Genomic DNA, 27992 nt, shown 5'->3' with positions numbered 1-27992 from the left:
GTGAAATCTGGGAAGACCAAAAAAATACTTAGGTTAATAAGTCACAGAAGCATTTGAGTAGTGCTTTATAATTTATAAAGTATTTTCACAAACATTGCTTGAGTTATTGAAAATATTACCTGGAAAATATAGGATTGAAGGCTCTCAATTCATTACAATTAAATGCGTTCGTAATATGCAAACACAGTTGCCTCAAGTGAATAACAGAGTCAGAAACAATTCCTACTCTGGGGAGCTTACATTGTACTAGAGGTTGCGACAACATACCATTGATTGCTCCTTTTCTAGATTTTTTTGCTACGTGACAGCTAAAAAGTATATGAATGTTTGTTAGAATTAGTAAATTGTGGGATTAGAACCCAGATTGGCCTCCTCCCAGGTCATTTTCTTTCCTGTTGATTATCCTGCCTATACACACTGCCAAGTCCTGTTTCTGAGTCTTCACTTGAAACGCCCACCATGATCAGCTTTGTGTTCCTTTCCGCCTCCGTCTGCACCGTGCACTGTCAGTCAGGCCCTCACTCTCCCAGATTCAGCTTCCCCGTCTTTGCGGGCCCCTCCTTCTTCCCAGCCTAAGAATTTACCCAAGTCTTTTCCACCCTTGTGTTTTTTCCCCCCTATACTCAGCCCTCCACCTCCCTGAACTCACACTGGAATCTACCTTTTGCCATCACCATGACCTGAAACTGCTTTAGTAAGTTGCAGATTAACCATCCCACTCTAAGTTTAGATATAATTTATGAGGACTAATTAACAGGCCCTGCACATATATTATCTCATTCACTCCTCAAAAAACCCTGATGAGACATTATGACTTTCTGCATTTTACAGATGAGGAAACTGTAAGCAGAGAGGTTACATGACCCTGACTTGCTCAGGATCACATAGCAATTAATTAGCACAGCTAGATTGGAATCCAGGTTGGATTTACTGGCAAGCTCATGTTTCTGCCACTCCACTATAAGGCCACCATTTAGCCCACAGTGATCCCTCTTTTCCAGGGGCTTTCAGGGAGACTGAATGGCAAAGCAAGAGACTCTATCAACAACAACAAAGCAGTCAAACGTCTTTTTTTGCAGGAGAGGGATGGTTAGACTTGAGGGCAAACATCTACTAAGGGCTACCCTAGACCTCCTCTCCCCGAACAGTCTAACTTGATCAGAAAAGTTGCTTAGGCTTGATGAGTGAAAGACACTCATATCCACCAAACCAGAAACAAGAAGCAAGGACAGAGGATAAGGGGCTTCACTCAACCCATCTCTTATGCTTCTCCCCTGTCTCCTCTACCCTGGGGAGCATTTTCCTTTCTAGAACTAATACAGTTGAGTGGAAAGAAACTGGCCTGGCCAGAGACCAGATAGGACGCCCATATTTTATTTTTAGTTGCACCAGTGTCCTGGTGTAGGACTCACAGGACTCACTGTGTCCCTGTGCATGGGCTCCCCAGGCATGCAATATGATTGGTAGCAGCCTGCTTCTCTGCAGCTAGACATCCTGCAAAGGAATTTTATTGAAAGGTGTCTGCACATGGTACTCATTGTTGCATTGTTGTCACTTGTAGTGACCTTTGTAAATGACTTTGGGAAAGTCACAAGGCAATGACAGAGGTGGTTGGTGTTTTTTTTTCTCCTCCTTTATTAGAGTCTGCTCTGATTTGCTATACAAAGTTGTGCAATCACCTGGAAATGTGCTCTGTGCACCCACATGCTTCTCAAATGCAAACAAGCAGGTCACTGACCCCTGTGTTGTAATAGTCCAGCCTGAAATCTTCTTGGATAACCCAGCAGAGCCATTTGTCCTTTTGGAATAGGGCAAATAGTGTACGGCAGCAGGAATCCAACCAGTGCCCCAGAGCGCTGAGGCAGAGAGTGGAGCGCAGAGGAGATAAGAGGCTGGAGATCGCTAAAATCAGCATTCAAGTTGGCTCCCAATTCTTGGTGAAACTCCCAAAGGGAGACTGTTAAGTCATGAAATTAATTGCCATCATTTTCCTTTGCTCCAGGCTGCTACTAAGTGTAACCCAGGAGTCCTTGCAAGAAATCGACTGCAATGATGAGGATGTATTTAAGGCTGTGGACACGGCTCTGAAGAAATATAACAATGGGAAACAAAGTGGCTACCAGTTTGTGTTGTACCGCGTCATGGAGGTCACCAAGACGGTGAGTGGGCTGGTTGAACCTTGAGGTCATTTGGGATTTGTGCTGTCGCTCAGAGCCCGGACCTCACACAAACACACACACACACACACACGCACACGCCAATCACCAAAGAACTGATAATTAAAGGAAGAAGCTTACAGCTCTTATAAAAGACTGACACCACTCTCCGGCCTGGGGGTGGAGGGCACGGTATGACTAGTGGTTGGGCCACCAAGGTTAGCAGCCTGGGAGATCAGAGGAGCAGTATCCCAAGGTGAAATGAAACAAGGGTAGATGGAGTAATTTGAAAGAGACTATGCAGAGTGGGAGAATCCAGGAACTCAGTCAGGCTGCAGCAAGAGGATTTACTGGGTGACTGGCCCTAGATTGAAATATAAAGACCTCCAGAGCTAGGGTGGGGAAGGGGTGCTTAAGGGGGCACGTCTAACAAATATTGCATTATCTCGCTTATATGTGGAACCTAAAAAAGTTGAACTCACAGAAACAGAAAGTAGAATGGTGGTTGCCAGGAGCTGGGAGGTGAGGGAAATGGGGAGATGTTGGTCAAAGGGTACAAACTTCCAGTTATAAGATGAATAAGTCCTGGGGATCTGATGTACTGCATGGTGACTATAGTTAATAATACTGGGCCCGGCCCCGTGGCTTAGCGGTTAAGTGCACGCGCTCCGCTGCTGGCGGCCCGGGTTCTGATCCCGGGCGCGCACCGACGCACCGCTTCTCCCGCCATGCTGAGGCCGCGTCCCACATGCAGCAACTAGAAGGCTGTGCAACTACGACATACAACTATCTACTGGTGCTTTGGGGGAAAATAAATAAATAAATATTTAAAAAAAAATAAAAATAATACTGTATCGTATACTCAAAATTGCTGAAAGACTATATCTTAAATGTTCTCACCACACATATAAAAAACACAACTATGTGAGGTGATGGATGTGTTAATTAGCTTGCTTGTGGTAATCATTTCACATTGTATACATATATCAAATCATCAAGTTGTACACTTTAAATACATGCAATGTTTATTTGTCAATTATACCTCAATAAAGCTAGGGGAAAGGGAGGGGGGTACATCTAAGAGGAGTCAGAAGTGAGATTACCATGGTTCTACTGCATCAAACAAAATATCTACTGTGAAGTCTGCACAGCTGAATGCATCAAAGGTGACAGCAATGTTCTAGTTGGTTTTTAATATTTTTTTCGCTGACTGATGCACTCCTGTTGGAGACAAATCTTGATAGGATGTGTGATTTCAAGAAATACTAATCTTTCAACAGTTTGTTTAAATGAATTTCGCTGTAAAACACTGTTATCTCTGTGATAGTTAAGCAATTGTTTACTTTGGTAGAGAAAAAAATCCCCCCATTTGACATGATGAGGATAAAGAAAGAAGCCCAGTGGACATGTTTTTTTTTTTTTTTTCTGAAAGTAAAATGGAGCCATTCTGTTTCACAAACTAGTGTGGTCATGTGAGTCCTCGTGCTGTCAAGCCACAGTTTGTTGTTGTTGTCTTTATTGGCTGACATCCATGGCAAATGTGGTTTTTGTTCTAAAAGGTCTGGAGAATCACTCTTTATCTTTGCTTTTGCCATGTAGGCACCACCTATACCACTATCACCTACTGCTTTATCAAAATCTGAGACCTAGAAGGAACCTCAGAGACTACCTTGTTTGACACCATCATTTCTCGGATGCAAATACTGTGACCCACGCAGGCTCTAAGAGAGCACTGCCTCGGGAGTCAGGAGACCTGTGATCTGGGGCTGGCTCTGCCTTTCCAAGGTGGGGAGGCTGCCTAAGCCGTGCCCTATCTACTCGGGGCCTCCTTTCTTTCACCTGCAAAGTGAGGGGCTGGACAGCATCGCCTCTCAGGTCCCTTGCTGCTCGACATGCCAGGATTTTGCATCTGAAAGCTCATCTAAGTCAGCACCTTCGCACTTTAAGAGTTTTGTATATTATTTCATGACATGCTAGAATAAATAGAAAACAAACAAAGCAAATAAAAATACTAAAACTACCCATAATTATCCCCACTGTCCAGAAACAACTGTTAACATTTTTTTCAAAAATGAATAAAGCTCTCTTTTTCTTTGTTTTCTAATTGTAAAAACGATATATGTTTGTTAAAAAGAATAGACAATTCTGGAATGTTGGTATAAAGAAGTGAAAGACAACTGTACTCCCACCACTGAGAGACACACATTTTAACAGCTTTGCTGCATAATTTTCCAGACTTTTAAAAATCATACATTTACATATAAATTGGTTTCCTTAAAAATGGGCTAATACTATGTATACTACTTTGTAACTTAAAATATATGTATTTGTAAATATATTATGAACATTCTTCCAAGTAAATATTTATAACTTTCAGGATTTTTAATAAATGTTTTGCCTTAATTGAATCAAATCAAGATCAAATATTCATAACTGCACCAGATCCCACTCCAATGATTTTCTGTTGGGTCAGTTGGATGAACCCTACGTATCTTTGGTTGCTTTTTTTCAGGATGACCCTGACACATTTTATTCCTTCAAGTACCAAATCAAGGAGGGTGATTGTCCTGTTGGAAATGGCACAACCTGGCAGGATTGCGACTACAAAGATTCTGAGCAAGCTGTAAGTATGTTGACAGTTCCTGAGCCTCCAATTTTCTCCGAGCCTGCTAGATTATTCTACTGGTGCTTTTGGGGTGATTAATATTGCTGAGTCTGTTTGTGAGGGATGCACATAAACCCTCAAATGTGTAGACAAGTCAAATGCTTGATGTATTCTGCATAGAGAGAAAAGGCGTGGAGAAGCCAGTGGTTAAACATGAAGTAAGCCCACCCATAAGAAGGGGACTCTAATGACCAGTTGGGACATGTGGACCAGGCCCCAGAGAGACAACAGATCAGCATTTGGGCTGAGATCGAGGCTGGTGAGGGGAGAGTGTAGTGCTTCAATTGAACAGGCCTGAGTACAAATCCTCATCTGCCTCCAACTAGCTGACCACTGGGAACCCTGTGCTCTCTTATAACAGGGACTTAAAATTGACCTCATCAGGAGATGAGGTTGTTGGAGAATGAAATGATCCATTATGCAAAGGACCTTGTTTTAATAACAGTGGCTATCTTAACCAGATGCCTAACATGTGCCTGGCACACCACAGCTGGTTGTCTCGCCTTAATTAAGGGAGATTGTAGGTGGTATCTGCCAGGAAGCAAGCCACATGTTTCACAGTCCATGGAATCACCTCTTTAATGTCAAAACACCGGCATGTGTACGCAGTTTGAACACTGAAATTGACAGGTAAATCAAGAGAAGAGTTTGGCAGGCTGGTCCTAAGGCGTTGTGTACATTTTGGTGAAAAAGAAATATGTTCAGGGCTCAAAACAAAGACTCACGCTTTAAAACCTCACCATTTATACTGCCCTTCCTCCAACATCTCCCAAATATCAATGGATTCTAAAAAATAATCATTAGGCTACAAAAACATTCATTCTTGTGTCTCAAAACTCTGTTAGAAAAAACCTTGACAATTTAAAAAAAAAAGGAAAACCATATTTAGCAAGAGTATTAGGTGGACTTCTCCCCCTGAAAGATTAAGGTAAATGGTCTCCGGTTTTTTCTTTTTAGGCCACAGGAGAATGCACAGCGACCATAAGGAAGAGTGAGGATATGAGGTTCTCCGTGGCTACCCAAACCTGCCAGATTACTCCAGGTAGCTGATCCATCCGGTGGCTGGAGGGGAAAAAATGAATCATTTCTGTGTGCCAGGAACACAACCCAGACCAAGTCCCCTCCCAGAGGGCAGCCATAGGGGTGCCATTTGCAGCCTTGGGGGCGGGGGGCTGGGAGGGTGGAGCCGCAGAGTCCGGAGGTTGGGGCCAGGCTTGTGCCAGTCATCCCCTCAGCCCTATCCTGACTCTCTTCCTCGAGTGCAGCATTGTATTAGGTGTGTGCAAGGGCCCTGCAAAGGTGAGTAGATGCAAAAACTGCCTTGATTGGAGGCAGCATCCTAGAGTGAGGAAAGCACGGGCTTTGAGGTCGGACCTGGCCTGGAATCTTTCAAAGCTCCTCACCTGCTTGGCTTTCCTCTTCCTTATCTATCAAAGAGGATAACAGTAATTCCCACTTCATGGGATTGTTATAGACTGAAACTAGATGATATGCCTGAGGGTACAATCATCATAATGTGTGAATGATGATCAGGATGAAAGTAATCCTAGCTAACATTTATTAAGCTCTTATTGCCAGCCACATTCTGATCACTTTCCATGTATTAACTTATTTAATCCTCACAACAACTCTATGAAGAAAGTATTAATATCCCCATTTTACAGATGAGGAAACTGAGGCCCACAGCAGTTAAGTATCTGACCCAAGATCCCACAGCAAATAATTAGCAGAGTTGGTATAGCAGACCCTCAATAAACAAAATTCCTTTAGAATAAAGTATGGAGCAACTTATCACCAACTATAAGCACTATTAGCTCCTTCCCTTTTGTGGCAGAGGTGCCAGTTACAGAAGAATGGGCACATCTAGGTGATGTCAATCATAAAAGCCGTCCCAGAACTGGCCTTCTGCAAGGTAGGGTTTTAGTACATGAGGCTCCATAAGAGCATCTCAGTCACACTATTGAACCTCACCGTAGTGGCAGTTGTTCCATTCTGGCCTTCGTCATCCGTATAGAGCCCACAAAAACTATATCCCTTGAGTTCCAGTTCTTGCAAGAAGTTGTAGTCGAAGAAAAGTGGAAAAGAAATCACAAGTAATTTAAAAAAAATTTTTGGAGTAGCTTTTCATTATTCAGTTTAATAACTCTATCTCATAAGCAGATTTTAACAGTATCCAGAACACAGCACTTCTACACTACGAGAGGAAAAGCCCTTTGCCATATTTTCAGAAATTACTACGAGGTCCACAATCCCTTATCTGAAACCCAGATTTGGCCAGATGTGTTTCAGAATTTGACATTTTAAATCTTTGTTTTAATTAAAAATCATCCCTCTAGAAATGTTGGAGCAGGGTGAAAAATCATTCTGTCACCCAGAAAAACTGACTTTCCATCACCCTCCTCCCCTCACCCTCAAAAGACTGCTTCATCTCTTCTCTTAGCCCCGGTCAGAGCTGCCCTGGAGGTCAGGCAAACGAGACTCTGGTCTTTCCTCCATCTCATCTTTCACCTCCTGTGTTCCATCTTTTTTTTTTTTTTTTGAGGAAGATTGGCTCCATGCTAACATCTGTTGCCAATCTTCCTCTTTTTCTTTTTTTTTCCTCCCCAAGGCCCCAGTAGATAGTTGCATGTCATAGTTGTAGATCCTTCTAGTTGCTCTATGTGGGACGCCACCTCAGCATGGCTTGATGGGCTGTGAGTATGTCCACACCCAGGATCGGAACCAGCGAACCCTGGGCCGCAGAAGTGGAGTGCGCAAACTTAACTGCTGCACCACAGGCTGGCCCCTCCTGTGTTCATCTTTTTTTTTTTGGTTCTTCCATCAGTAATTCTCCTCCTTTCCCATGTAACCCTCCATGTTTTTGACTTTGCCTGTTAGCCTGGTTCAACATAACTTCTGCAGGGAGAGGAGGGGAAAAGCTGTGAATATTCACCTAGCAAATCTTTTTCCTGACACACACACTTACGGAGAGAAAGCCAGAAAGGAGTTGCAAGTGCAGCCGTGTTGACCTGCAAAACTGAGGGACAGTGTATAGAACACTATTGGCCCCCTCATTCTGTGTGGATCTTACACACTCGGGCAGCAAAACCCCTGGGGGAAGGGGCCCAGGACTCCTTCACTACCTTCCCTGTCTGGCAGCCTGTGCCTCTCCCGACCAGCGGGTGAGGGCTATCTGTTATGAACATTACTTGGTAATTTAATATAAACTCACTTCTTTTTTAATATTTTACATGGTTTTATTAAAACCCCTTCAGGGCTGGCCTGGCGGTGTAGTGGTTAAGTTCAGTGTGCTCCGCTTCAGCAGCCGGGGTTCTTGGGTTTGGATCCCAGGCACAGACCTACACTACCCATCAAGCGATGCTGTGGTGGTGACCCACGTGCAAAATGGAGGAAGATGGGCACAGATGTTAGCTCAGGACCACTCTTCCTCAAGCAAAAAGAGGAAAATTGGCAACAGGTGTTAGCTCAGGGACACTCTTCCTCACGAGAAAAATAAGTAAATAAAACCCCTTCAGTGGCTCCCCTTTCTTACAGCAGACCATTCTTAAATCACTTCAGAGGGTCTATGAACACCCTGAAACTACGTGGAGAACGTTGTGAATGCGCATTTCCCTGGGGAGGGCACCATAGCTTTCATCAGCTCCACCCAGGAGTACATGGCCCTTGAAGTATAGTTAGCGACACCAGGCATCCAGGGTGGGGCCCAGGCTCAACAGCAGAGGACTCTCTCTACCGACTGTTCAGACCTCAGTCACCCCTCCCTGCCTCCCTCTTTAAGCTCTGGCAAAATGTGTATGCACCGCCTTCCACACTGCTGTCCCTGCCTCATCCTGCTTTCTCGGGAGCCATCCGTTCCTCCTCCTTAGACCTCACACCTCATGTTGCCAGGTTGTCCTGGACCACTCTTCTCTCTTCTTAGCTCAGGCCTCGTCTCCTCAGGAAATTCTTCCCTGAGCTCACTCCAGGCTCCCGGCTTTCCAAGCTCTTGTCGCATTATATTGAAATGATCCATCTGCAAGTCTGTCTCTCCCACTAGACTTTGCCCAACCCTTCACGGCAGTGGCTGTTATTAATGTGCCCACGTGGCCTAGCCCAGTACCTGGCATATTACAGTAGGTGCAAAATACAATGTTTCTTGGATTGAATTGATACAAAACGTGTTATCCCCTGAGCCAGGCTTCAAGGAACTTTAATTAGCACTGAAAAGTAAATAATAATATATCTATACTGTTTTACTTTTTATAAGAGGATAAATTCATGTATTACTTCTATAATTTGAAATGACTTTTAAATAAATTTAAAATAATCATGCACAATAGTATGCATGTAAGATGTTCCTAAGTAATGATCAGTGTTTTTCTCTGACTAAAAAGTGGTCTTACGTTCTTTTCCTAATGCATACTAGGATTTACTGGAAAGTTTGTTTATGATGGCCTTCTAAATTATCTTGCTCATTTAGGGCAATGTATCTGAAAGCGGGTTTCGCTCCTTAACGCTGCCTCTTTGCCTGCTCTTTGTCAAGCCGAGGGCCCTGTGGTGACAGCCCAGTACGAATGCCTTGGCTGCCTGCACCCCATATCAACTGCAAGCCCCGACTTGGAACCCGTTCTGAGACATGCTGTGCAATATTTTAACAACAACACGGGTCATTCCCACCTCTTTGCTCTTAGAGAAGTAAAAAAAGCTCAAAGACAGGTTTGTTCTTTAATTTTTCATTTTGCATGGTATTGTTAAAACGTGTTAGATCTTTATATTTAGGGTTTCATTACCTAAAGTAAACCATTGGCCGAAGGAAAACGTATGATTCCATGACGGGGTGGTGAGGAGCTCTCCTCTGGTCTCGTATGACTAGCATCGGAGGCAAAGGGCTTTCTCTCTAGCCAGTGATTCAGACACTGCAATATGTAAAGGGAAAAACGGGGGCCGCTCAGACCCCCTTCCTGTGAGATTTGTTTCTAATGAGCGGGTAGTCAGCATTGCATGTTCTTCCTAGAGATGGTGAGATGGAAAAGTCATTCTGGCCTTAATTAAGATTTTAAGAAAACTATATCACCTAGCTATCATGAGTCAAACTTGGCTCCAAAATGTTAAATTGTGCTAGAAAGGTTGGCACAGCTTTCTGGGTACCCTCTAAATTACAGTTTCCATATCATCAGAAAAAGAAAGAAATCTGGTCTTTTCATTCCTTCAGTTCACAAAGCCTTTGCTGAGAGTTGACTGGTTCCTTGTGTTTCAGCCCCTATTTATGAGGGGCTCACTTTGGTCGGTAACACTCCCTGCTTTTAATAGACCTTCCAACCGGCCTTCACGCAAGCTGCATGTTCCACTCAGATACGTCCACATCCAGCTAGCAGGGTGGGACTAGCCCAGGATCAAGCGGCAGAAATCTTATTGCCTGGCAGTCTGGGAACCTGAGATCTTACCAGTAAAGGCCACTCCAGCTCCAAAGTTTTCTTTATCCATCTACAAGAGCATTATTAATATTTCACAAAATTCAATAGAACATTTTTTTTTTCTGCTGCCTAGCCAAGGAAATATCGCTAGGTCTTACTTAAGGAAATACAGTAACTCCATCTATATATTGTTTTTCATTTTCAGGTGTGTAGGAGTGCGTGTGTGTGTGTGTTGTGTTGAGGGATGTGAGAGTCAGAAAGTGCTCAACATTTCTTCAGTAATGACTTTTGCCTACTACTAATAATACTTTACATTTATGAGCACTTCTGATATGCCAAACAGTATTCTAAGGTCTTCATAACACTGTCAATGATGTTTAAACTGTCCTTTAAATATCCAATCCAAAACTGTTTCAGGTGGTGGCTGGATGGAACTATGATATTACTTACTCAGTTGTACAAACTAATTGTTCCAAGGCGAATTTTCTATTCTTAACTCCAGACTGCAAGTCCCTTTTGAATGGTGTAAGTAAACAAAAATCTAATTATAAGTCTTAGCATTTTGTGTCCAGTGTTTACAGGTGTGGAAACTCTCAACTGTGTAGGAAGACCCAGTCACTAAAATTTTAGATGACAGTCACCAGTTCACATTCACATTTACGAGGGAACTCTGAAGCTCAGGTGACTGGTTAAGCTGCCTTACCTACCTGGTCAAGGAATCTGCACATCTAGCAATAAGCATTTACAGATATGACCAGGGACTAGGAATAGCCTGAGACAAAATGATGCCATGATCAAGTTTGTCTTTTCATGTCTTCACACTTTCCTGTCTCCTTCTCTTCCCCATGTGCCCCCGAGCTCTACCCAGGACAATCCCTCACTTTAAACTTGTCTCTGCTTCTTTTCTCACCTTCCCTCCCCTACCTTATCTTTACTAAAAACATCCTGAGTCTCTGTCCCTTAGTGACCCTTCCTAGGATGGTCTTGTTATCTGAACCAAACATATGTTAAAAGAGAGCGTGTCACAGTGGCAGTAGTTGGTGCATGTTAAGATGGCTAAGGCCTGATGACCTTCCCGGGGATATTTGTATTTTAGCAGAAGACTGTGCTTTAAGCAAGGGATTGCTGAAAACACTTTAGTCTACTAATTTTACTTCTAAAATTCTATTATATGGGAAGAAAATGAGAAATCCAGACAGCAAGATGTTAATTTCAGCATTATTATTAATAGAAAAAATTGGAAATAACTTCTATTTTCAACATTAGGGAATAGTTAAGTAAATTACAGTATATCCATACAGTAGAATATGTGCAGTCACTAAAACTATGTTTACAGAGTTTTTAGTGACTTAGTAAAAGGATTATAATATGTTAAGTAAAAAACAAAAAAAGCAGGATACAAAACTATATGTAAAATTTCATTCAAATATATAAAGAAAATGTAAACATAAAAAGTGATGGGAAACAAATACGCCAAAATATAAAATATAGTTAACTTTCAGCTGAAACTATGGGTGCTTTTTCGGATTCTTTACAGTTTTGGAACTCTTCTGACTCTTCCCAATTTCTAAGAGAGAATGTATTTATTTCATAATTGGGAAAAAAAGTAAAAGGGATACTATTAAGGGAGTGAAAGGACAACCCACAGAATGGGAGAAAATATTTGCAAATCACATATCTGATGAGGGTTTATTATGTAAAATATATGAAGAATGCATATACAATACAACAACAAAAAGACAATCAGCCCAATTTAAAAATGAGCAAAGGATTTAAATAGACATTTCTCTAAAGAAGATATACAAATGACCAATAAGCACATGAAAAGATACTCAACTTCATAGCCATCAGGAGAATGTAAATACAAACCACAAATTTTTTTAATTCCTTTCCTATTTTTGGACATTTGGGTTGCTCCCATTTTTTATTATAATTAATAACTCACCAAATTTTTGAGGATAAAGCTATTTCTGTATCTGTTACTTTTTCCTCAGATAAAGTCCTGGCCTTACACATAGTATAAAATTGTATAAAAGCTCTTAAAACTCTCTCTCTATAGGTTAACTATTTGCCAAATACACCAATTTACATCCTATCAGCAATGTATACCCTTGATAGAATTCAGTATTATTTTTTTTAACTTAGCTAATTTCATAGACAAAAACATTTTTAGTTTTCATTTTCTCAATCAAAATGTAGTAAATATGCATTTATTTAACCGTTATGTTTTCATACATTTGTAAGAAATTCATGGGTGGAATTTACAAACTGTCTTCTAGATCCTTTGCCCATTTCTCTTTGGGATAAATCTTAATTCAGAAAATAGTCTTTATATGTTAAAGGTATCAGTGCTTTGTCATATTTTCTCAGTTGTTTACTTTTTAGTTTTCATTATGGTATTTCTGACTTACAACTAGTTTTGTGTATGGGTGACCAAATCTACCCATATTTTCTTTTTCAATTCTTCCATCATTTGTTCAGCAGTCACTTTGTTTCTTTTTCTAGTTTGTCTACAGTCAGTATTTTTAAAAGCTTTCAAACCTATCTGGAATTAATTGTGATATATTATGTGAGGTATCTAAATTGATTTTTTTCAAGATAATAACCAGATATCTCGACATTCTTTCCTTCTACATAAATCTGTGACAACCTTTATCCCATAATATTTTCTTACAAAAAATTTGTTCTCTAGTCTATGTTCTTTGTCATGTTAAGGAAGCATCCTTACATTTCTGATCTTTAGAGGTTTGTTTTTAAATAAGGAATCGGTGTTGAATTTAGAAAATGCTTTAGTATGTGTATTGAAATATCATATTATGTTTTTCTAATTTAATCTGTTATATTATTTTGACAAGTTTCCTAATAGTAATCTCTAGATTCCTAAACCAAATCCTATTTGTTTAGTGTTAATTATTCTTTAAATGTGCATTTGGATTCTATTTCTAGTTTATTTAAGAATTCTACATCTGTATTTATAAGTGAAAGTGATTTAACAGTTTTCTTGGTGTGTTTGTGTGTGCATTATTTTTTCAGGTTTTGGAATTCAGATTATAGTTTTATAGAATGAGTTGGGAAGTTTGCTACTATTTTCTATATTCAGAAACAGTTTATATAGCATGGAAATATATATATTTCTTTAATTTTTAAAATTATTCATCTATAAAACATTTATGTTGTTTGGAGGTGAAAAGTAGAATGAAAGTTGAGAGTAATGATAGCATTTTCTATTTCTTCTTCAGTACTTGATCCATTCAAGTTTCCTTCCTGTTGTTAAATGTGTTGGTTATTTACAGTTTTCCAGAAAAGCATCTCTTTTTTGGAGACTTGAATTAGTGTACACTTGTTCATAGTACTCTCTTATATTTTTATACTTCTCTGTATCCTTTCCTAGGTTGCCTTTTTTTTGCATTTGACTTTTTTTCCTTACCCCAACAATGGTCATTTGGGTTTATATATTAGTGCGAGTGCTTTCTGTTTTCTAATTCATGGGTTTTGCTTTTATCTTTATTGTTTCTTCCTTCTTGTTTTCCTTAAGACTGTTTATTATTCTTTTTTTTTTTCCCTAACTGCTTGAGATAAACACCTAGATTTGGAGTTGTTTTGTTTTCTTTGTTTCTTGCCTCTCTTTTTAAATTATGAAAGCTTATAAAGCAGTGAGTTAACTCTGAATGCTGCTCTGGCAACATTATGTGGAATTCTCATTTTTCTTGTTTTGTTTTTTATTTTTTTCCTTATCCAAGGAAGACCCTAACTATTTAGGCAAGTGTGTTTATATTTCCAAGTAGTTTGTTTTTTGTTTATTTATTCATTTATTTATTTGTTTAAAATTATGTTATTAATTTTTAGGGAGTTTTTTTTTTCTTTTTGGTGCTGAAGTCAAAGAACATGGCCTGTATTGTTTCGGATTTGCAAAATTTATTGAGCCTTTCAGTTAAAAGTATTTGCATCATACTTATGAAAGTAGCATTTTAAATCATGCATACTGTATGAAAATACCATTTAAATAAATCTTTATTACATATTCAAGTCTTCTATGACCTTATTTATTTTTTTTATCCATTTGGCCTGTCAGATACATAGTTATATATTAAATTTTCCCACCACAATTATTTTTATCCATTTCTATTCATATATCTGTATTCTGCTTTATGTATTTTGATTCCATGCTTCTAGACTACATTTTTTATTAAAATAAAATTATCTTTTTTACAACCTTTATGAGTTTTTTGTTGCCTTAAACTTTACTTTGTCCAACATTAATAAAACTGTAGGTCCTTTTTTGTTCATATTTGCCTCATATAGCTTTGCTCATCCATTATGTTTAATCTTTATCTTTTTTATTATGAGATTATTTTTGAAGATGTAATACATTGATTTTGTTTTTAGCTTAATCTGAAATCCTTTGCCTTTCTAAAAGAAAATTTTACCCATTCACTTATATGGTTACTATTTCTATATGAGGTATTCCTGTCACCTTATTTCATGTTTCCGTATGCTGGTGGATGTGTGTTTGTTGTTGTTGATGCTAGTACTTAATTGTTTCTTATTCTCTCTTTTGCAATTAGACTATGCGATGATCTGTAAAGTTGATACCCTATTCTTAATTTTACTAGTTGTTTAAAGGTTCTTAAAAACGTTTTTAATTTATGCACATATATTTTTTAAAAACCAGGATATCGGTGAATGTACGGGGAAAGCACAAGTGGATATTCAGCTAAGAGTTGCTTCTTTCTCACAGAACTGTAACCTTTTACCAGGTATGTGATAATACACGTGGCTGCTCCAAGAGTGCCTGTCGGTCCCAGACAACTGGCTAGGACTTTTCATACAAACCGTGCTTTGGTTCCCATGATATGCCACAGTCTGTATGACCAACAGACCTTCCTGAGAACACTGTACCCCATCTCTGCTCAGCTGTGCTGCAGCAGGTGCAGCGAGACTGCTCTGCAAGTAGCCAGAAGGGAATATGGTGACAAAAGGGAAAATTTATGTTCCCTGGGCAAAGCTGGCCTCCGGGTATAAGCTCAGCTTGTCTTCCTTGTGTGCAAGATGTCCCTATGTCAGGTGTTGTAAATTGGGGTAGCCATATCTCTTTTTATACACTCAGTAATAATCCTTCAATTAAAGATTTTTTTTTCCTGCATGTTATAATGGGGGGAAAGGGAGAGAGTGAGAGTTTATGGTCAAGTCAGTATTTCTTTTGTGTGTGTGTGTGAGGAAGATTAGCCCTGAGCTAACATGCAATGCCAATCTTCCTCTTTTTTTGTTGAGGAAAATTGGCCCTGGGCTAACAGCCGTGCCCATCTTCCGCTATTTTATATGGGACGCCACCACAGCATGGCTTGACAAGTGGCGCATTGGTGCGCGCCGGGATCTGAACGTGGGAACCCCAGGGCCACCGAAGCAGTGCGCGTGCACTTAACCGCTGCGCCACCGGGCCAGCCCCTCAAGTCAGTATTTCTTATATCAAGAGTTGGCTTTTCTCTTACTTGGAAGATAATTGCATACTTTCCACAGTAAAAAGCATTACTCAAGCTGCCTGCTCACTAGAATCACAGGACTTAAAATTTTCCCACTAGAAAGTCATTCCTTTAAGTTAAGCATTGCTGTTTAGAGTTTCTATCAAAAATGCAAAAACTTAGGAACTAAGTGCAGCATATTGACTGAGTCATCAACTAACACCTTCTGACTGAATGTTCCCCTAAACACACTTGGCTCTGAGGAGAGGAAAATAGGAAAGGCAGTAAGGCAAAGGGCAGGTAGACAACCTCCATCCACCCACTACTGGGCCTTGGGCTGCCATGTAGCCCTCTATAAATGGATGCTGGATCATGCGTGGGAGAGGTGCTAGGCTAGACTGCTCCTTCAGTGCACACGCTGACTTAAAACCTGATTCTTTCAGGGGAGGATTTTGTACAACCACCTTCCAGGATTTGCGCTGGCTGCCCCATAGATATACCTGTCAACAGCACAGAACTGGAGGAGCCTCTGAATCATTCCATTGCAAAGCTTAACGCAGAGAATAACGGAACTTTCTATTTCAAGATTGACATTGTGAAAAAAGCAAAAGCACAGGTCTGTAAATTATACTACAAAAATGGTGATATTATAGTTTACATGCAAATTGCTTACTAATTTTGTCACTGATCTTGGCTTTGGATTGGGAAACAGTATACCTGGTGAATGGACTTGGTAGATTTGAATTTCAAGTCCCAACCTCGCTGCATGCTTGGTGTATGATCATGGACAAGTCATTTAGAACATTCTCTCCATTTTCTCTCTGTAAAGGACTGAGGTGAGAATCATATAAGATAATGTATGTCAATCACTTTTCAAACTCTAAAGTGCTGTATTAATACTAGCAACTATTACATAATTAATAAAATTCAGGGCTAGGAAAAGCAAGACTTACTCTCTGCCCTTCTAGACTCATCTTTCATTGTAGCATCACTTAGTGCCCTGGGCTTGGCCACATCAGTCAGTCTCTTCACGCTCTTATCTCCATGTGTTTCTCCCCTGCCTGGGGTGCCTTCCCTGCTACAAATGTACCCTCTAGGGATTCATCTCTCCTTCTACGCCCTGTCAGTAGAGGATAGGAGTGTCCTGTCTGGGGGTCAGGAGACCCAGCTCTACCACAGCATCAGCCCCTCAGCCCCCTGGTGACCCACCGCAATCACTCAGACTCACTCAGCCTTTGCGGCCCCATCTGTAAAATGAGTGGCTGGATTAGAAGAGCCCAAATCCCTTCCACCTCCAACTGCCTATACGACCAATGTATTCAGGGACAGATTCCTATTCTAGAACCTCAAAACTGGCTTCCCTAAATACAAGCTAAAGGAAAGTAATCAAAATGGAACCAAACAGTTATAACAAATCAATGTGATCATTACAATCCAATAAAAAAAAAATCTCACCAAAAAAGGTTCATACTTTTGGCTCAGTAATTGAATTTCTAGAAATCTAAACTAGGAGTCTTTATATACAATGATATTCATTGCAGCTTTAACTATAAAATCAAAAAGATGGTAAACTGTCAAAATGATCATTAATATAGAAATGATCAGATATATCTGACATATCCTTACAACGGAATATTAAGCAGCAATTTGAAAGTGTCTCTGTGAGGAGTTCCTGAGGTGGGAAATGTCTAGTGTTCAAATATGCAGTGAAAAACAAGAGGCCATAAAATTAAATATACCTTCTGTTCTCAATCATGTTATAAAAAAGTACAGAAAACAATACTGAAAAGAAACAAATACCTCAGACTATTCACAGTGGTGGTTTTTACATGATGGTACAAGGGGCTATTTATTTTCATCTTTCTAATTTCTTGTGTTAGTTCTATAACTGGAAAAAAACCCTAAACAAACGGTATTAAAATAAATCAAAACTGACGCTTTGATCTCTCCCTAACTCAGGCACTTATTCCTGTCCTGGATGCCACCACCCCCTGTCCCTGATTTCACTGGCACGTGACCCAAACTAGGCTTACTTGAAGGGGATACCAATCCATGCTATGCCTGTATTTGTCAGCTTTTCTTCTCACTCTCTATTTCTGCTTTCCTATGAAAGTCCCTTGTTCTTAATGATGCAGGAATAGTACAGTACTCCACCATATACTGCAGGGTGGAGGTTTGCTGTCAAGGAGAGAACCACTTATCCTCAAATAGGAATATCTAGTCCTCTTAGTAGTTACAGTTCTCTCTGTAAATTAACTAATCAACATCTAGCATGTGTGTGTGTTTGTTGATGCTACGGATGCTAGGGAAACAACAATGGGTAATGCTGTGAATTGAAGGGAACCGACATCCCTCCTGTTGCCCATCAATCTGGACTATTGTGAGAATTTCAAACTTACTTTTAGGAGCAATTTGACTGCCTGGACATGGTCACTCAAGGCAGCCTTGGTGGAAGCAGCCAATATACTGGCATTCAATTTACTGTAAGATGAATTTGGTAAAAGCCAACCTCCAAATGACCAATTTGCCAAATTGCTAAAGATTTATTTTACAGTTTTAGTCTTGCCTTGGCCTTGCATGTTTAGTCTTGTTTGAATGCATGCCCATTTCAAGTTGGTTTTATATTTCAAATACCAAGAACTTCTCAAATCCTCCATTTTCACATGTGAATGATTGCGATTTCTGTCATATGCCGTTTATTTTGCCCTGCTTGTCCCAGCTGCTGTCAGATGAATATATTCTTTGCTCTCCTCGACCTCCTCCTACCACACTTTCTCCATGCTTTTAAAAAACGTAAAGAGATAGGGAAGACTGTTGTGGTTTGCTTTTACAAAAATGTGATCATACTATCACCTTATAACTTCATTTTTTCCATAATGGTCATCCCACCAGGTCAACAGACATATATGATGTATTCTTTTTGATAGCTATGTAATGTTACACACACACACACACACACACACACACACACACACACACACACACAGTGTTAGTCTGCTCAGGCTCCCATAACAAAATATCATAGACTGAGTGACTTAAACAACAGGAGTTTATTTCTCACGGTTCTGGTGGCTGGAAAATCCAAAAATCAGCCAATTCAGTTTCCTGGTGAGGGCTCTCTTCCTGGCTTGCAGATAGCTACCTCCTTGCTATGTCCTCACATTTCAGAGAGAGATAGAGCTCTGGTGTCTCATTCTCTTCTTATAAGGACACTAAACCCATCATGGGGCCACCACCCACATGACCTCATCTAAACCTAATTACCGGGGCCGGCCTCGTGGCTTAGCAGTTAAGTGTGCTCGCTCCGCTACTGGCGGCCCAGGTTCGGAGCCCGGGCGCGCACCGACGCACGGTTTCTCCGGCCATGCTGAGGCCATATCCCACATACAGCAACTAGAAGGATGTGCAACTGTGACGTACAACTATCTACTGGGGCTTTGGGGGAAAAAAAAGGAGGAGGATTGGCAATAGATGTTAGCTCAGAGCCGGTCTTTCTCAGCAAAAAGAAGAGGATTAGCACGGATGTTAGCTCAGAGCTGATCGTCCTCAAAAAATAAATAAATAAATAAATAAAATAAACCTAATTACCTCCAAAAGGCCCCACCTCCTAATGCCATCACATTGGAGGTTAGAGTTTCAGTATATGAATTTGGGGAGGATACATTTAATCCATAACACACACACATACACGCACACATTTAAATCCTAGAATTAAATACTGAATAACTTGGTCTAGAAATTGGGCCATATCAACTTTTTAATGTATAATTTAAAAACATTTTTATAAAGTGTATTTTTCAAGTATACAAGAGATACAAGATATGGCATTTTAAAATGAGTTAAAAAACTATACTTGGGATTTTGTTGAAGTCAGAGTATGTTAAAAACAAGTGTTTAATTTTTTAAATAAATAAATAAAGTGTGCCTCTTCCAGACCAAAAAAAAAAAAAAAGAAAATTGGGCCACAAAATGCTTAAAAGACAGCATTGTATAACAATTAAAACTGTTGCTAGAAACAAAAACAGTTTCTTAATATAAAAAATTAAGAGAAGCAAACTAGAAAATCCAAATAATTTTTCTAATCACATAATTTAATCTACATAATTTCTATAGTGATACTAACTCTAATTTTCTGACTCAAGATTTGGCAGGACAATAAGACGTGTTTAAAGAAAATTTTTAAGTTTTTCTTCCTACATTTCTTAGATTCTATTACCACTTGAGCCCTTGAATTACTGGTGAATTTTGCAGCTGCTGAACAATAAAACTCAGAAAAATATAAAAATAAAAATTATAGCCTGCTTTTCTTTTCCCGTTTAGGAAAGGAAATAAGACCAACCAAGCCAAATATTTCACACGTGCCTACAAACTGAAAGTTTTGTTGTCAAACATTTGTACTTTTTTGTGTAACTCTCAGTTGGTCAGCATATAATTAAAATGTCAATATTTTCCCCTAAAAGTCCTTCGGGTAAAAATATATGATTTATTTACAATATTAATTAAGCTCCTACTTTGTGCTAATTAATCTTCCAGGTGGTGGCTGGAATGAAGTATTTTATTGAATTCACAGCCAGGGAAACCACATGTTCCAAGGAACGTAATGACGAGTTGACCGATAGTTGTGAGATCCATAAATCTGGAGTGAGTAATAACGCAATTGTCTACTATTTCCTACACATCTATTTGATGTTTTATACTTGTTTAAGTATCTCGTGAATAACACTGTTCTGTCTTTTGGCTTCTGTTTTCACGGATAGCAAATTCTAGACTGTAAGGCTGTAGTCTATGTGATACCCTGGGAGAAGAAAATTTACCCTACTGTCAACTGTCAATCACTACAAACGGTATGATTCTAATTACAGTCAGCTTGGATCAATTTTGCTCATTCTGAAAAGTCATATTTTGGGTTTGAAAATGAACCATTATTTAAATGAATGGGGAGACTATCTTTTTTAAAATGGGGAGAAGTCAGGGGCCAGCCTGGTGGCATAGCGTTTAAGTATGCATGCTCTGCTTTGGTGGCCCAGGGTTCACAGGTTTGGATCCCAAGCATGGACCGATGCATGGCTTATCAAGCCACGCTGTGGCAGCATCCCGTATACAAAATAGAGGAAGATGGGCACAGATGTTAGCTCAGGGCTAATCTTCCTCAGCAAAAAGAGGAGGATTGGCAATGGATGTTAGCTCAGAGCCAGTCTTCCTCACAAAAAATTTAAAAAAATAAATAAAATGGGGAGAAGTGTCACATTTCTGTGCTGATCTCTCTTTTTTATGGCTAGAAAGGAGAGCAGCAGTCCTCTTACTCACTTCTCACACATTGTCAGTGTCCCATCATCCAATAGGCTTTCTCTTAGTGAAGTGTAGTCCCTGCTATGGAGAGCCAACACCAGCTATGCACCTTCAAGATGTGCCTGAGGTAAGGCACAGTGCTCCACTGCCCTCTGTTTACGTCCAAGGAGCTTGGGAAAAATGCGATCTCAGACCTCACTCCACATCTACTGAATCAAAATCTGCATTTTAACACGATCCCCAGGGGATTCATACCCACGTTCAAGTTTGAGAAGCATTCGTTTGCATTATCTTTTTTAATTCTTAAAAGAACCCTGGGAAGTAAGTAATACTTTCCCCATTGTCTAGGATGAGACACTAAAAATAATGAAGATGCCAAGGTCCTGGAGTAAATAATATTACCAGTGCTTCCTCTGTCCCAGGCACTATACTGAGGACTTCACACATATTTTCCCTCCTGACAACTCTATGAGGCCGGTGCTGCTATTATTCCTATTTTACAGAGGAGAAAAATGAAGTCAGCGGCACTTGGATTCAAATCTAGGTCAAATCGGAGCCCAATCTGTTCACCAGGATGCTGATAACTAGTAGGGTCTGGCTTGTTTGGCTCCAAAGGCCATGCTCTTTACACCACTGAACACTGCCTCCAACCATCACGTTCTCACTGGTAGTGAAGGTGTAGGTAGATATAATGCGAAATCCATACCTTCAATGCAAGTTGCTGCGTCTCCCTTTTTTTTGATTTAGGTTTTTGCCATGTGTAGGTATGTATATAATTGAACACAAACGTTATACAAAGGTTGCCTTTCAAGCTTATGAACATGTCCTAATGTGTTTCAGCCCAATAAAGTGATCATGGATATACGCTACCTATATGTTTACCTCATAAAGCCACTTAGGGCCTTTTAGGATAAAAGCAGTAATTGGGCTAATAGAAATAGTATCAGTTAATAAATAATGTGCCATGGCTTTACATAATCATAGGCTTAGGAAGTACTCTAGAGATTATGTAGTTCACCCAACCAATTGTTCCAGATGAAGAAAAAGCTCTCCAGCTTAGAATATTATTGGAAACAACAATCAATATCAACAAATTATAAGATCAACCAAAAGAGGAAAAAATGTTATTCATTTTCATCCTTTCTGGAATATTAATATAGTATTTAAAATCTGACAAAGACTTGCCCCATTGTAAACTGAAATAGCATTGCTAGGTCTCAGTTCCTTCTTTCTTCATTGATAGTGTGATTTTCACAGTAATGCATTCATCTTAATATTTCCTGTTTAGATCTCATTGCTGAAAAGGCCTCCAGGTTTTTCACCTTTCCGAGCAGCACAAGTGGTGGAAACAAAAGAAGGAACAACTGTAAGTCCACTCCACACTTCCGTGGCACCTGTACAAGACGAAGAGCAGGATTCAGGAAAAGAACAAGGACCCACTCGTGGGCATGGCAGGGGCCATGGAAAGCAAATAAAACATGGCCTTGGCCATGGTTATAAACACGAGCATGACCAAGGCCCTGGGCACCAAAGGGGACATGGCCTTGGCCATGGACATCAAAAGCAACATGGCCTTGGCCATGGACATCAACAGAAAATTAACTATGGTCTTGAACACCAAGGGACTCATGGCCTTGGCCATGGACATAAACGTGAACATGGTCGTGGCCATGTAAAACATAAAAATAAAGGAAAAAACAAAGGAAAGCACAATGGTTGGAAAACAGAGCATTTGGCAAGTTCTTCTGAAGATAGTACTACGTCTTCTGCACAGACACAAGAGGAGTCAGAAGGGCCAACACCCCTCCCTTCCCTAGCCCAGCCAGGTGTAGCAGTTACCTTTCCTGACTTTCAGGACTCAGCTCTCTTTGCAACTGTGATGACTAATACCCCACTAGCTCCCACAGATAGTGATGATGATTGGATCCCTGACGTCCAGATAGAGCCAAATAGCCTGTCATTTAACCTGATATCTGATTTTCCAGAAACAACCCCCCCCAAATGTCCTGGACGCCCCTGGAAGCCAGTTGATAGAATGAATCCAACTGTGGAATCTAAAGAATTTCATGATTTCAGTCTCTCTGATGCTCTTAATTAATTTATGCAGCCACAGGTATTTCTTTAACACTTTATCATCCCTCTCCCCAGTGTCCAAATATCCTGATATAAGGCACCAAAAACCATGAAGCTTCAGAACAGCCTAGATAGAAGTGGTGAGACTCCCAGTGGGGACACTGTCAATCTCTATGGATGACATAAAACTGTGTGCAGAATTCTAAATCCTTTCTGAGTCTTCCTCACAAGTTTTCTTAACTAGCACAGAAAATAGACAAACTAATGTGCCTTATGGCCTACTGCAATTTGCTTTTCTGATAATGAACGTGTACCTTAAAACGCACGTCATCAATTTTCATACAAAGATTCTTGACATTCTGAATAAACTACAGCATCTGGTCCCCAAACACATGTGAAAATAAGGGAAGTCAAGAGACTGAATGTTGAAATTCTTAATGGGGAAAAAATAATAATAAAACCTCCAAGAGGGACAACAAGAAAGGCAGATTGGCCAAAGGGAGGACAGGGAGAAGTCAATTAATTGACTTTCTGTTTCCAAAAGTGGCTAGTTACATCCAATAGTTACTCCCACTTGACAAAGCAATTCTGAGAATTCTCTTTCTGGGTGAGAGTGTTTCTCATGAATCAATAATTTCTGTTTACTCATTAACCACTCTTCGCAACAAGGCTTTCAAATAGGAGTTTTCTGTTTGTTTATTTGTTGCTGAGGCTAGATTGAGTAATCCTTAGTTTTCAGCCGCTCTAAGTTTAGATAAGGATGGAAAGCAGAGAATGTAATACAGAGGCAGACTTGCGAAGGAAACTTTTTTTTATAATTGACAAGGGAAAATCACAAGATATGATGCTAATTTTGTTCAGAAATTTTATGAGGAAATTCCTCTCTAGCCCCACTTTATAATCACATCATCTTCTTGCTACAACATTGAAGAACATTGATTTTTGCAAAAGAGAATAATATGACTGTCTTTAGTTGCCTTAAAATGCGTGGGGGGCATACATTTTAATCCTGGCTGTGCTTTGCCTAGAGAAACAAGGCTTTGAAAGCCACACTCACCTGTGGATGCACCTGTCACTGCTCCTTCAATTTTTCGGATGCATTTAAGCCTCTGAGTTTTTATTTCATTTCAAATATTGTCTGTAGTTTTAAATAAAGAACCAATGATGTCAGGAACAAGTCTCACGTTGTCAACTGGTTGCTTCACTTGTCTCTTATTGAATGATCACATCAGATTAACGGAGTTTTACTATACTTACAGAAGCACCTAAGGTCCTGCGAGTACGTGGGCCGACCCCGGAAGGCAGGGGCAGAGCCAGCATCTGAGAGTGAGGTCTCTTGACCAGTGGGCAGAATCTCCACACCTGGCACAATAACCCCAACAACCTCTGTCAGCAACCCCACGTTGGAAGGACAAGAAGATGGGATAGAATTTAAATAGAGAAGAATGCCATGTTATCACTCTGTTGCTGGGTGAAATAAAGTTCCGTCTCCCTGTTCTCACTCCTGGTTAAGTGGTCTCCTTTCAGCCACACCCATCCTGCAGCAGAGCCCAGCTGATCAGAGACCCAGTGCTGCGGCTCTACCACAGAGGCTCTTAGCCTGACTCGGGAGCACTCTTGCTCGCCATGGCGGGAATCTCTTGGGTGGGGCTTCCCTACCACCAAGGCCTCGTCCTCATTGCTAAATCAAGGGTTAGCGGGTCCTGTTTCCACCAGGAATCTAAGGACTCTCTCTCACTCCCCTCCCTCCTCCTTCTCCTATTTCCCAGCCCAAAGCTGAGAGTAATCTGTCTTGTTCTATATGACCCAGATAATTACCAAAAAAGAAAAAAAAAAACTTCCTTGTTAATGTGTTGTCTACCAACTTCTCATTATCAGAAAATATCTAACCTCAAAAAAGTTTAAAGAAAATTTAAAATTACCTTTCTGGTCTTGGTAAAGGAGAAAATAGAAAGCCACTAGAATAAAAAGGGATAGAGATTTTAAATTTTCTGTAGTAAAATACATTTATTGAATGCCTATTACAGCCATTTACCGTGCTAGACAATTTCCTTTTGGTGTGTAACTTAATCCTCACAACCACTCTGAAGTCCCTGTGCTCACCTTTTACAATGAGGAAACTGTGGCTCACAAAGCCCTGCCCAGTTTCACACAGTTAATATGTGACAGAGCTGGCATTCATACTCAGACCTTTTGAACTCCATTACACCATATCATCATGAGGCTTTATTATCAATGTTGTCATTACAAAAAACAACACATCAAGATAATTTCTGATTCTGAGATGATCATTACCTCAATCCAAAAACCCTTATGAGGGGCCGGCCCTGTGACCTAGTCGTTAAGTTCAGCATGCTGCGCTTCAGCAGCCTGGGTTCGGTTCCCAGGCGCGGACCTAGACCCCTCTACTCATCGGCGACCACACTGTGGTAGCGACGACCAACATACAAAATGGAGGAAGAGTGGCACAGATGTTAGCTCGGGGCAAATCTTCCTCAAACAAAAAGAGGAAGATTGGCAACAGATGTTAGCTCAGGACCAATCTTCCTCAGCAAAAGTAAATAAATAAACCTTATGAACTATCTAATTGTGGCTGGTGCTGTTCTGAGAACTGCTCAGGGTAAACGATAACTGAACCAAGCAGCAGGCATTGACTGTTTACCATATGGTTAGCACTAGGTCCTGAGAAGAAGAGAACTAAATTTCAAAAGACATAAATCGGGGCTGGCCCCGTGGCTTAGCGGTTACGTGAGTGCACTCCACTGCTGGCGGCCCGGGGTTCAGATCCCGGGCGCGCACCGACGCATCGCTTCTCCGGCCATGCTGAGGCCACGTCCTACATACAGCAACTAGAAGGATGTGCAGCTATGACGTACAACTATCTACTGGGGCTTTGGGGGATAAAAACTAAAACTAAAAAAAAAAAAATTACAAAAGACATAAATCCTTTCCCTCAAAGACCTTACAATCACATTGGGAAGCAAGACTAAAGCATATGGAACAGACATTTAATCCAAGCCATGATCATCTGTGGAGCAGTGAGCAGACCTCACTAATGTGATACGAAGATGTTGAAGAGCTGGAGAGAAACTTGGAAAGATAAAATGAAGCCCAACTGGGAGTTTAGATTGAAGTAGGCAGTAGAGTGCATTTTACATTTCTTGAGCTAAGATTATCACCGACTAGGTGCCCCAAGAAACTCCAGGGTGGGTTTGGAAGCATTTAACTATTTTTCCAAGTGTGTTTCTCCTTTTGTATGTTAAGGAGATGTAACCACCAACCACCCTGAAACTGCCCAAGCCTCACCACGAGAGCTACACCCATGACCTTTGCCTTATTTTTAACGCTGAGATCTCTCCAGGAGGAGCTTAGGCCTCATTATTGTAACCTGCAGTGTATGTGGAAGCATGTTTTCCAACTGAGCCTGCGCAAGCGAATATTCCCCTCTCCCTTTTGAATATTCATTCCTCATCCGAAATAAAGGTCCCTCTTTCCCTTGGTTCGAGGACGCCGTGACTTTGGAAATGATTCCTTGTGGCCTCCTATTTGCTGCAAATACACTTTACTTTGTGAGACAACTTCCACTGGTGTAGAGTCTTATTTAAGTCACCAGGAGGCGAGCCCGCTTGGTTCGGTAACAGGATGCGCTAAAAGAGTGTTTAAGACCCATTATTCTGAAGATTCTGGGTAGCACTGATTGGAGTGAGACGAGACTGGACTCCAGGCAGTATTCCAAGTATCTCTAGACCATCACGTTTTAACAGAAGAATGACCACTCAGTACTCACTTTCAACAGCATGAAGTATTTCCACTTCAGACCTTTGTAAGATAAAATAATCATGACTTTCCTGTGACCCAGCACTTACCTTTCACTCTTTTTAAATATCTGCACCCTCCTCCCACTCTGGAGCCAATGGCACACCCGTGTTTATGACCTTGGCTCTGGACAGCTTCATCCATTTATGCTTCTCTTCAGTGCATGAGTTTCCTCTTATCAAGTCCAACCCACATTCCTCACATTGTCCAGGCCTAGCACCTCAAGCAGGATGCCCTGATTGGCTTTTTACCTCATCTTCCATTTCCTGTTTCTAAGCCTCGTTCCAAAGGACTTAATGCTTGTTAGACTCATCCCAATCTGACCTGCACTCATGCTCCACTCCCTCTGCTGGTGCTCTGTGTCCTTACCATGTGGGAGAGGCCAGATCTCCGCAAGGCTCCTATGACAATACTTCAGAGGATCCAGGAGATATGATCAGCCCACTCTTTTGGAAGTCCCAGTGTCTCCCTATAATAAATGAGATGATCAGAAAGCAAAATATTATCTAAATACCTTGCAAAAATGCTGTTGTTAAATTGTTTACCTTCCGCCTTTATTTTACAAGAGTCTCAATTTTAATATCATTCTGTCTTTTGCAAAACTTGAACTGGAGGTATTGCCCAGTATGTTCACATTGGAGGCGATATAGTGAAGTGGTTGAGAATCAGTGTTCTGCAGTTAGACAGCCTGAGTCCAAAAGCTGGCAATTTATTTAACTTTTCAAGACACCAGTTTCCTCATCTGAAATGTTGGGTTAATAATATACTCACATCATAGGTGTGTTGAGACTTAAAAGAGAGAATTCTTTTAATTGGCATAATGCTTAGCACGTGACAAGCACTCAATAAAGGGTAGCTACGATTGCATTACTAGGACATATGCACTACATTACTTTTAGAGTTTAACTCTAGGGGAAAATACGCTTTGTCAGACAAAGATGTGTTTAACACGGCATACATCTCTTTTGCCTTACAGCTGTGCTCAGGATTCAAATGTTGTAATCAGCTCATATCAAGTGGCTGGTAATATCTACTCCCTCTTTTCGAATTCCAAGGGTTCTCAATTTTGGCTGTACATTAGCCTCACCTAGGGAGCTCTAGACCATATGAATCCAAATCTCTGAGAGTAGTTCTGAGTACC

The 27992-nt window shown here is 40.5% G+C and overlaps 1 protein-coding gene across 2 annotated transcripts; it reads left to right on the top strand.

Annotated features, from left to right (window-relative positions):
* Positions 1–1855: 1855 nt before the first annotated feature.
* KNG1 (kininogen 1) lies at positions 1856–24521 on the top strand. 2 transcript variants are annotated; one of them, XM_058555576.1, is made up of 11 exons: positions 1856–2159; positions 4669–4779; positions 5779–5863; positions 9344–9516; positions 10632–10739; positions 14887–14971; positions 16117–16289; positions 20207–20314; positions 20431–20517; positions 22251–22328; positions 24295–24521. In XM_058555576.1, the coding sequence occupies exons 1-11, from the start codon at positions 1968–1970 to the stop codon at positions 24373–24375; spliced, it is 1281 nt and encodes a 426-aa protein (XP_058411559.1). In that variant the 5' UTR covers positions 1856–1967; the 3' UTR covers positions 24376–24521. The 2 variants fall into 2 exon arrangements, with proteins under 2 accessions (XP_058411559.1, XP_058411558.1); XM_058555575.1 differs by lacking the exon at positions 24295–24521 and having other exon boundaries at positions 22251–23713.
* The last annotated feature ends 3471 nt before the right edge of the window (positions 24522–27992 follow it).

This window comes from Diceros bicornis, chromosome 15 (assembly GCF_020826845.1).
Source record: "Diceros bicornis minor isolate mBicDic1 chromosome 15, mDicBic1.mat.cur, whole genome shotgun sequence".
Lineage (NCBI taxonomy): Eukaryota > Metazoa > Chordata > Mammalia > Perissodactyla > Rhinocerotidae > Diceros > Diceros bicornis.
The sequence above is the reverse complement of the archived record's forward strand: the minus strand, read 5'-3'. Positions and strand labels throughout refer to the sequence as shown.

What these genes read in the sequence shown, in the direction of transcription:
- KNG1 (XM_058555575.1), top strand. Translation starts at nt 1,968, where the DNA reads ATGAAATTAATTGCCATCATTTTCCTTTGCTCCAGGCTGCTACTAAGT. An exon ending in TCATGGAGGTCACCAAGACG is followed by an intron (nt 2,160 to 4,668) that starts GTGAGTGGGCTG and finishes GCTTTTTTTCAG; the next exon opens with GATGACCCTGACACATTTTA. An exon ending in TAAAAAAAGCTCAAAGACAG is followed by an intron (nt 9,517 to 10,631) that starts GTTTGTTCTTTA and finishes AAACTGTTTCAG; the next exon opens with GTGGTGGCTGGATGGAACTA.